At 44.7% G+C, this 10,607-nt stretch overlaps 1 protein-coding gene across 7 annotated transcripts in view; it reads right to left on the reverse strand.

Moving 5' to 3' along the window:
• LOC119806759 (lipid droplet-associated hydrolase-like) overlaps window positions 1–10,372 on the reverse strand; it is a 67,896-nt gene extending 57,524 nt beyond the window's left edge. For 3 of the 7 annotated variants that reach the window (XR_005284262.1, XM_038318729.1, XM_038318734.1), the window contains exons 1-2: window positions 10,280–10,372; window positions 69–224 (exon numbers count right to left, since the gene is read on the reverse strand). Coding sequence is in view for 6 of the 7 variants with exons in the window: in XM_038318729.1 (XP_038174657.1) it covers window positions 69–222 (154 nt within the window). In the remaining variant the exon portion in view is untranslated. Of the gene's footprint in view, window positions 1–68; window positions 225–1,497; window positions 3,793–4,800; window positions 4,825–10,168 lie in introns of those variants that run through there. The other 4 variants (XM_038318731.1, XM_038318732.1, XM_038318730.1 and 1 more) reach the window with 4 other exon arrangements.
• Between the last annotated feature and the right edge of the window lie 235 nt (window positions 10,373–10,607).

Raw genomic sequence — 10,607 nt, forward strand, 5'->3', positions numbered from 1 at the left:
GGTTCTCCAGTGTGCCAACAGCAATTCTGCAATCAGAGATTCTGAGTATCTGTAACGTTTAGACTTACCTGGAATAACGAAGATAAGCAGTTTCGGCCTGGTGACACTCTGTTCATCAAAAAGATTAGTCCAGGGCCCACATTTTATAATCTGGGTTTCAACTCCACCACAGAAAAAGAATTCCTCACGCACAGGGATTTCTTCCTGAACTTCTGAGTCCATCACTAAATAAAAGGATGCAGGGGGGCAGGTGTGAGAAATAAAATAAAGACCGAGCAAAAGGCAGGAGAGGTGTGCACAGCTGTAGTCTCAGCCCTCAGGAAGTGGACGTGTGAGTTCAAGGTTAGCCTCTTTAGCTACAGAGAGCTAGACACTAGTGTGGAGACCCTGTCTCAACCTCCTTTTCACTCTCTCCCCATCCCCCACAAAAGGGAGGAAAATATAAAACCTTGAACCAAAGACAATATTGAAGAATTAAAAAGGGTCATTTCAAAAACACTCAGAAAAGAATGCCACGGGGCACGTCCCAGGTGCAAGACTATTCAGCTATCTGCATTAATGGATTGAAAGGCAAATTCAAACCAACCACAAGGGGTTTCCTGAGAAACAGGTGGTCGGTCACAGGTCAGGAATGAAAAAGAGGGGGCTGGAGAGATGGCTCAGAGGTTAAGAGCATTGCCTGCTCTTCCAAAGGTCCTGAGTTCAATTCTCAGCAACCACATGGTGACTCACAACCATCTGTAGTGAGATCTGGTGCCCCCTACTGGTCTTCAGGCATACACACAGACAGAATATTGTATACATAATAAATAAATAAATAAAAAGAATGAAAGAGGTCAGAATGAAGCCTGAGTCAAAGACAGATTAGCATTTTCCCCTGTGGCTGTCTCCAGTTGGAAGCCACAGTATCCTTGGATGACTTCCCTCCCCTGGGCTGGCATCCTCTGGTAGCTCAGTGCCTCACCTGAGATGGGCCCTCAACCTTTACCTGGCAATGGCTGGGGAAAGCTCAGCTCTCCCAGGATGGAAAACACTGAGTTCTTTCTGCTCATTCTAGTCCCCTCTTCTGTCCCAATTCTGCAGCACAGGCTTGTGTAGTGGAAGCACTGCATCATTGGATTATGAAAGAGGGGCAGGGAACACCAGGACAAGAGGCACCAAGCATGCACGATTCTCTGAATCACGGTATACATGCAAACTGGAGACTCTGAAATCTTTAAGTAATTTCCCCGTCTCCGTTTTTGCCCTCCCTGTCTGTGGGCACCAGGTCTCAACACTTCAAGACTCTGTCCCAGCCTTCAGGACAGCCTGCCCCCACCCCCTCGTGCTATCCGGTCCTTTCCTTAGTGCCCACTGCTTTTCTGCAGTCACTCTGCTCACGCCTTTCCCCCCTCCCCCAGTCACTTCTGGAACCTTCCCGCTGCTGTCAAGGACCCATTTGCTGCCTCCGACCAGGAATTCCAGCCCCTCTCTCATGGCTGCGCTCACAGCTCTGACCCTGGGCTCTGAAATGCTTCTCTTCTGTCAGGGGAGGCCGTGCTGAGTTCCTGGTGGAAGTGGTTGGAGAGTGGCAGCTGGAAGTTTCCCCTGCAGGCTCTCCGTGGTGGACATGTCTTCCCCTCTGTGCTGCTCAGGCTGTGAAATCCCCCAGCGGAGGCTGCTTTCCAACTGGAGGGGATTTTGTCACCGAAAGACACAGAACAATAACTGGAACTGGTTTTCACTGGTAGAACTGAGAGCTCCTGGCACACAGTGACTAAGGGCCAAGAACGCTGCTGAAAATCCAGTCCCCACAATAGAGCATGCAGTCCAAAGTCACAGACACCCAGAATGGAGGAAACTGCTCTAGTGCTGAGTGTCTGTCTCCAGAGGGCCACTTACACCAGTAGTGGGCTAGCCACCATGCTTTCTCTAGGTCTCCTCACAGGGCAGCCCCAAGTGGCTGCTCCATGGTCCCTCTTCTGGACAGCCAGCTGCTTGGCCTTTGTTCTCCATGTTGGCCCGGAACTGTGGGTCTCACTCTGGACACGCCTGATGTGGGTGCTGGGATTTGAACCTAGATCCTCAGGCTTGCAGAGGAAGCATGCTCATTTCCCCACCCATAGTCTTTTTCTCAAGTGGACACCGGTTAGGTAGCCAGCTAAGTTTTAGACTTAGTGCAAGTAAAGAGTCCAAGAATAAGAATATAGAAATGTAGGTTCCAGAAATAGGAATGCAGAAATAAAGAAATATAAAGTTGTAAGCCTAGGAGAATGAGAGCAGACTGTTGGCAGCTTTTGGATTACTATTAACAGTGGGTTACTTTGCCTTAAACCCATAGCTCTGTCTGCAAGACTGAAGCAGCCCTCTGCAAACAGAGGGTCAGCTTTTAGATGACCCTCACACACCCAGGTCACTCACGACCAGCAGCTGATGTGAGCTGACTTAACCTGTAAAGGATGGGATGTACTGACTTTTTGGTTGTGCGTTGTCCCATACCCTTCCCTGCTACTCAAAACTGGCAGTATCAGGGGAAGTGTGGAGCTTTGGTAAACACCGTCAGCAAGTGCCAAAAGAAAACAATGGGCTAAATACAAACACTAGTTTAACTGGAAAACCCTGTTAATGAGAAGGGGGAAAAAAGGCAATTTGTATCTTGAGTTTTATCTCAAGATTGTAAAAATTCTCACGTGCTTCTTGCTATAAAAAAGTGAGTTTGTAAACAGCCATGGCCACAGCTATAGAAGGCCATCTCTGACTGTGGTCTCAGTCACAGAGAGCTGATAAGCTTTTTGTGCCCTGTGGAGAATTTTTTTCTTTTTCTAAAATAAAGATTCCTATTGGTTTAATAGACTTTGGTGGTCTGTACCCATCTTTGTGTGATGCGAAGACCCAACACAAGTACTCAATGTCTTTCCCCAGACAGATCATCGTAATTAAGGTAAAGGCAATGCTGGTTAGGATGCAGTGCAACTGGAAATTCCACACATCTGGAAAACTATCTGACAGCATGGGTCAACACCTACAAAAGGGACCACTTTGCCTCATTTTGAGGAATTCTATACAAAAAACAAAATCACAAAAATATGTCCATAAGACTGATGCAAGCAAGGAGTGCTGCTTAGTAACAGTCAAAGGGCTGAAGAAGCTAAGTGGCCATTAATGGGGTTAAGCACAGTATGACAAAGCAGTGTAAGAGAGTTAACTACTTAATGAATCAGCATTCGGGAGGGATAAACTATAGTTCTGAGCATACGTGCCCCATTGAGACAGCTTTGCTAGTTTCCTTTAACTTTCCTTTTCCCCCTAAAATTTCTATGATTTCATTTCTCCAGTCTTAGGATCTGGTGTCCCCTCACGCCCCCTTGTCTATGTCCACATTCCTTTGACTGACATTTTTATGAATTTAGGTGCGAATAAGAAATAAACACAGGTTTTTTGAGACAGGGCTTCTCTGTAGCTTTGGAGACTGTCCTGGAACTAGCTCTTGTAGACCTCAAACTCACAGAGATCCGCCTGCCTCTGCCTCCCAAGTGCTGGGATTAAAGACGTGTGCCACCACCGCCGGGCCTTAACTGACTTTTCTTAAGCAAGAATGATTAGAAAAAAATTAAAAACTTTAAGATGTGGGAACCACTCCTGATACAAAATATGTTGACTAAATAAGTTTTACTCACCTTTATATACAGAACTATTTTAATCACTAGTAAATATCACTGTAGCCTCTGTAACGATCTGTCCTGTCTCTTTAAGAGTCAAGCCACGCCCATTCCCTCCCCTGTCTGCTGAGGCAGGCAGATCTTCCTTCCTGCTTGCAGCCTGTCTCTTCTTTTTCCTTCTCCCTCTCGAAGAGGCAGCTTCTGCCTCTCCCGTCTCTCCCTTCTGTCTCTGTGTCTCTGTCTCTGTCTCTGTCTCTCTCTCTCTCTCTCTCTCTCTCTGTCTCTCTCTCTCTCTCTCTCTCTCTCTCTCTCTCTCTCTCTCTCTCTCTCTTTCCCCCACCTAAATAAATGTCCAACCTCACTCTGCATGGCTTGCCTATCCGTCTGTCTCTTGCCAGCCGCTGCCACATGGCTCGCCACCAAGGACCAGCCACCTTTGGAGACTGCTGCGTGGTCTCGTGCGCCATCCTGCCTGGAACTGGCTGCTCTCAGGACCCGCTGCCCCCTGCCTGCCACCGCCCAGAGATCTGCAGCATTTCTGCCACTGCAGCCACTTGAGGATCTCTGCGGCATTTTTAATTAATTCATTACAGCTCCGCTCCAGAAACATCACAACACAGGAGGTGCTTGTAAAGAAACATCACAACACAGGAGGTGCTTGTAAAGAAACATCACAACACAGGAGGTGCTTGTAAAGAAACATCACAACACAGGAGGTGCTTGTAAAGGTTTTCTGACATTTGCAATGCATCAGAAACAAAATCGATGGAGGCTAATACAAAATGTTAAATTAGGGCACGGACTGCAAAGCCACTGGCCACACTTAACACTTTAACCAGAGGGAAATCCAGCCATTAAACATACCTGACTCTTGGCTAATTAATTCCAAGTAATGATACTCTGGGTTTGATTAACGTCAAAATTTCTGAAAGTTCAAGCAGACGCGAAACTCAACAGTCTATGAAAACTGGGAAACAAAATCCACAACTGCGATTCTAAAACACTTCAAACACAATAACTGGACTGAGAAGAGTGGAGTTCACACTGGTGTTCCCAGGGCAGCCTTCCCTTCCCTCCCCTCCCCTCCTCTCCCTTCCTTTCCCTTCCCTTCCCTCGTACATCTGAGTCTCACCAAGCAGTGGAGAAGGAAAGAAAATCTTACCCAAGAGCCCGAGGTAATTCAGTTCTGCAAGAACAGATTAACAACACTATGTTATGACAATTATAGGTTGCTGAAGGGTGACAGCTCCACCCTTGGCCTCATCTTCAGCCTATGAGCAGGCCTGGATTAAATCAATTTGATAAGCACCAAGCGTCAGGATGGACGGCAACCAAGTGTGACTATGTATGACTTGTGCAATTTATGAAAACCTGTTTTTCTAAATACAGGTGCTTATCTGTATTAATAATTTTTGAATTTTATGTTGCAACGTATTTTCCAACTTAATCTTATACAAACCTAGGCAATATGTAAAAGACAGAACCAGCATTTGACCAGTATAAATCTTAGAAGTTCAAACCTACAATATTTTCATAAATTTATTGTAATACTTAGAATGCAACTATATAAACTATATTGTATGAAGCCAATGGGAACAATAAAACTAAAATTATAAACAAAAATATTCAAAGTAGAGTTGTACGTGTATCTTACTAGGCTGAAGCATCTAAATGTCTGCCGTTTATTTTAGCTATCCAGAATTCCTACCGTCATGTAGGAAATGGCAATGATAACTTTTAAAAAGCTTGAGCTAGAATGACCCAAGCGTTTTCAATCACATTAAGCATCAAAAAGACATAGCAGGGAGTTTTTTAGATTTCCCCCTTTCTTCCGGTGCATGCGTGTCCTCACCTGTTTGCATGTGTATGGAGGGCAGAGGTCAACTTAGGGTACCTTTGTCTATGCTCGCAGGGACCTTAATTTCTTCAGACAGGGTCTCTGCGCTGACTGGCTGGCCAGCAAACTTCCAGGACCCATACGTCCCCTCCCACCCTCCCTGTGCCGGGGTCACAACAGATCTCTTAAGTGAGCACTCGGGGTCCAAACTCAGGTCCTTCAGCTTGCACAGCACGCACTTTACCCAGGGAGCAGCCGCCCAGTCTGCAAGAGTTCCATTACTCTGTCTACTAAGAACCTGTGTCACTTACCACGCACATCAGAGTCTAAGAAGCTCCTAAAGCTTCCTCAGAAGCCGGTCTTCCCGTGAATCATTACCGTCTCACCATGAGACACAGCAGAACACACACTCGCGCATGTCTGATTCTTGAACGGAAATTAATTCGTGTGGTTCCTGGGTACCAGCGTTTAAGCTACTTGTGAAATATTTGGTGACTGGAATGCACAGACTGGCTTTGGGAAGGTTCGTGGCAGACACACCAAGTTTGTAATTCATATGGAAAGGCGATGTGAGAAGGAAATGTGAAAAATAGTAGAAGCTCTAGTTCAAATACTGACATGCTGGTTATCTGAATGTGTTAAACCATAGAGGTGAGACTGGCAGCTGGTTTTGCTTAGAGGTTTGTTTTTTGAGTGGGGCTGGGGATTGAACCCAGGGCCTTGCACATGCTAGACAAGTGTTCTACTACTTAATATTCCCAGTCATTCAAGGTTTGTTTTTAAGTTCAAGATGTAGTGAATCTGATTTTGCAATAGCAGATCAGCTTGCTTCCAAAAAATCCTCCACTGATGACAACTAGAGAAGCCAGGGAAAAGCTTTTTCTGACTGTCAAAAAAAATACCAGTAACCACTAAAAGAATGGTCCAAGAATGTGTAACAAATTTGTACAACAGTAAAAACAAAATGTGGTAGATAAGTGAGAAGAAAGCAGAGAATAGATTTAAAAATACAACATCAAAAATACAGAACAGAGACTGATTGCAGACCTTCTCCCCTCTCTCTGTTCCCCAGACCCAACCCCTCAGGCTCATCTCCAGCACTGCAGCAGACACCAGATGCAGCCTCCTTTTCCCCTGCCCACATCTCCTGTGGATCCCTCAGACCAATCTCTCCTGGCTTCCCTTCCGGACTCATTGCTATATCCCAGCTCCCAACCCAAGCAATTGATCCCTGCCCAACTGCAGGCCACACCTTTCAGAAAACCAGGTGGGCTGCCCACAGACTGTGATGGCTGTGTGTTGCACGTTTTCCTGGCCTGCTTGGCTGGTATAGTCATGGGGAATGCCTCCTGGTTTTGCAGGCTGGGATGAAGCAAGGAGTTGAGGGAAGGGGGTTGGAGGGGATGTCCCTGGGATCCGCAGGAGACATGGGCAGCTGCAGCAGGAAGGGAGCCCTCAGCTAGGGAGGAGACTGAGGAATTGGGTCTCTGGAAACAGAGAAGTGGAGAAGGTCTATGGAAATAGAAATAAGAAAAAAAATGGTCTCTCAAACAAACAACAAGGGCCAACTAGATATCAACATAGAAAATGAATCGACCATAACACAGAGTAAGCCACATATAGCATAAAACAGAGATAGCAATAAAACTTCCAAGAGACTCGTGTTTCCACTACAGCTTATCTGCTGACCTTTGTACAGTCAAAGGTTACTTAAACAAGTCACAGCACACCTTAGCCATAAAGGAAAGGGTTTTAAGATGCATCCTTTAGATTAAGAACATGCATTCATCACTAGACACTGGTAGTGAAAGTATAGGCAGAAAACAGAGCAGGAGAGGACGCACACACATACATACAGTCTTCTGGTTATAAGACCGCTGTTAGGATGTCCTCCAGCAACAGGTGTGGATCTTAAATGCTACTCATGTCATTACGCATTTGTTTGTGTGCTTGTATGTGTACAAATTTACAGTGTTCTCCCACTGTACTTTTCTTCTCATTCTCTTAATTTCTCTGTATACAATCGATCTAAAGATATGACTACTTTTTTGTGGGGCTAGAGGTTGAACCTAGGATCTTGCATATGTTAGGTAATTGCTCTATCACTGAGCTACATCTTCAGTTCATAGTTTTTGTATTATGTGTGTATAGTATCCATACATACAAAACAGACTTCAATGTGCACATATCCAGAATATGCAAAGAACATCTACAAATCAGTAAGAAAGAGACAACCCATTTAAAATATAGGTAAAATGTCAGAAGGGCACATTTCAAAAGCAAATGGCCCCAAACGGATGGCTAATAACCATAAGGGCTTTCTAGAAGAGTCAAAGAATACCAATATGGAAACTATCATCTGGGTATGTGGTCCACGTCCAAAATCCAAGAATGTGGGAGGCTGAGGCAAGAATGTTGTGAGTTTGAGGCTAGTCAGGGCTACGTGATATAAAATTGTCTTAAAAAAAAATCAAACAAACCCTAAAAAACAAAAACCCAGGTGTTGAGGCTAATACCCATTTTCCTAGCACTAAAAGGTAGAGGTAAGATCAGGTTCAAGGTCAGCCTAGATTAGAGAAGACACCATCTCAAAAAAATACAAAATAAAAAAACTCTAGTAAGTTAATGCTAATCACAGGGGACACACATTGAAATCAGGCCTGGACTTCTCCAACTCCGGATTATGACAGTCTTGAATACCAGCTTAATGAGTTAGGGGAACCAGTAATTCCAGACTATATCTTGCAAGGGACCTGAATTGATAGTTGCTATAATTTAAAAATTAAAAGTTCCCAAGAATTACAGGATACCCCACTTGTTCATTCAACATGGCACACCATCCTAACACTTAAACCTTTAAACGACATGTTACATCCTCACAGATTATGTGGATTAGAAATTTTAAAAGGATAGAGAATAGTCAGTTTTGGTCAAATCTCAAGTAAGTTAGCTAAGAAAACTCAACACTGGCTTTGACTTGTTAACTGGGTCAGGGGTCATCAGGAAGTAACCTTATTGATAACCCTACAATGGGCGCTCCAAGACAACAATAGGTTGTTGGTTTAGAAAACCAGAATACATCATCCCTATCTAAGCTTTCCGGGTGACCTATTTTAATAGATTTTTGCAGTGCAGACAGACTGATTTCCAAATACAAGTGGTTCCTAAGGATTAGCGTTATCTCACCTCTTAGGACCTCACCTCATTAGTCATGGAGCATTAGTTCCCAACACACTGATAAGCATTTTGAACCTTTAAGAAACAAATATACCATCTCAGAAAGTGAGCTGACATTTTGCCAATTCTTACCAGTCTGTCCGACCTACTAACATCCCAACCTCTTCCTCAAAGTGGTTCGGGAAAATGTTGACAGCATCAGGAAGGTAATAGTTTCCAAAAGTAAGAAAGGACTAGATTAAAGTGTTCTTATAAGAAGATTGGGGGGGGGGGGGGGGCAAGAAAAACGTAAGAACATACTAAAGTTTGGAAACTACCAAAATAATGCTATAAGAAAACAAGAGCAAGGAATTTAAAAATAACAATTAACTTACATATGGGATCAACCACAGAATGGAACCAACAGAAAACAAGATCAGAGAACTTGGATAGATTCACAGAACTAATGAACCTGAATTAGTGGGAAATAGTCTAAAAACGTAGCAGTAGCCCAGGGGCTCGTACTACAGTGACACCTAAAATCCATACAAGCAGAATTCCAGAGGAGACAATGTGGGGCTAAAAGAGACACTGTGAGAAAACAGTATTGGAAACTTCCCAAATTTGAGAAGGACATAAACCCACAATTTGATTCAAGAAGCTCAGCAAACCTCAAGTTGGAGAAATCTACAGAAATACAAGGCATGGCAAAGGTGCATTTTGAAAAACTAAAAGCAAAGAAAAAAATTTAAATCGGTCAGAGAGTAACAACACATTATCTGCAATGGTGAAGGTAATTCTCATGTGGATTTCTCAAGAGAAACCACCTGGGACAGAAACATCTTTCAACTTCATATGGAAAATAAGGAAGTATTCAACAGACACCAAACACTACCACTTACGGTTCCAAGTTTGTTTTAACAAACCTTTGTGACTTAAGCCTAGAGATTTTTTTGTAGTTGTTGTTTTTGTTTTGTTTTTGTCTTTTGAGACAGGGTTTCTCTGTAGCCTTGGAGCCTGTCCTAGAACTCGCTCTGTAGACCAGGCTGGCCTCAAACTCAAAGATCCGCCTGCCTCCCGACTGCTGGGGTTAAAGGTGTATGCGCCACCACCACCAGACAAGACGAGAGATTTTTTTTTACTTTCCCAGGTCTGTTTGGTTGCACCACCCACCCGAGCAATAAGGACATGTTTTTAAAACTAAAAGGACAAGGAAAAATGGGAGGGTTCAAATGGCAGACTATACGTCCTCCCACAGTTTAGCATACAGGACAGAGAGCAGATGATCAGTAATAACTTGAGAGGGAAGAGATGAATTAGTGAGTCATGAAAGAATGGTCTCAACCTGTATTCCGAGCAGTGAGAGGAGTGGGGGAAACCGCCAAAGGTGAGAGTTTGCAAATAAGGCAGGAAGAGATGCGAGGGCAGCCCCAGACGGACTCTGACTCATTTCTAGCGGACTGCCTAACAACGCACAGGCTCATCCCTTCCCAGGGAGCCGCTGGCGACCTGGCCACCGGTGGGGTGCGTGCAGTACCATCTCGTTCCCCAGGACCAAGTTCGGCGCACCCGGGGTGATGGCCACTTCGTTATCCTGGCACGGCTCTGAGCGCAGCACTCCCGTCCTTCCTCAGGGAAAACTACCCACCGTGCGGTCTGCAGCACCACTCCCGTCCACCAGCAAGGTGTATCAAGTTGGCCACAGATCTCCTGGCAAAGCTTCACCAGAACAGGAAGTCCCGGTCAGTCGTGACGTCACAACACGGCGCCGCGCCCTCCCGGAAGTTGGCGCCCTTAGAACGCTTTCTGAACTGGGATCCCGAGTTCGATAGTTTTGATGACAGCTTGGTAGGCGTGTGCTCCCTAGCCAGCGACATAACTGGGAGCACTTAGAGAGTTTCCTTTATTTCTTCTGAATTTTACCCGCTTTCTGTTCTTTGTGGTTATTTATTAGTTTTTTTTTCCTCTCCTCCGAC

This window comes from Arvicola amphibius, chromosome 2, assembly GCF_903992535.2.
Source record: "Arvicola amphibius chromosome 2, mArvAmp1.2, whole genome shotgun sequence".
Lineage (NCBI taxonomy): Eukaryota > Metazoa > Chordata > Mammalia > Rodentia > Cricetidae > Arvicola > Arvicola amphibius.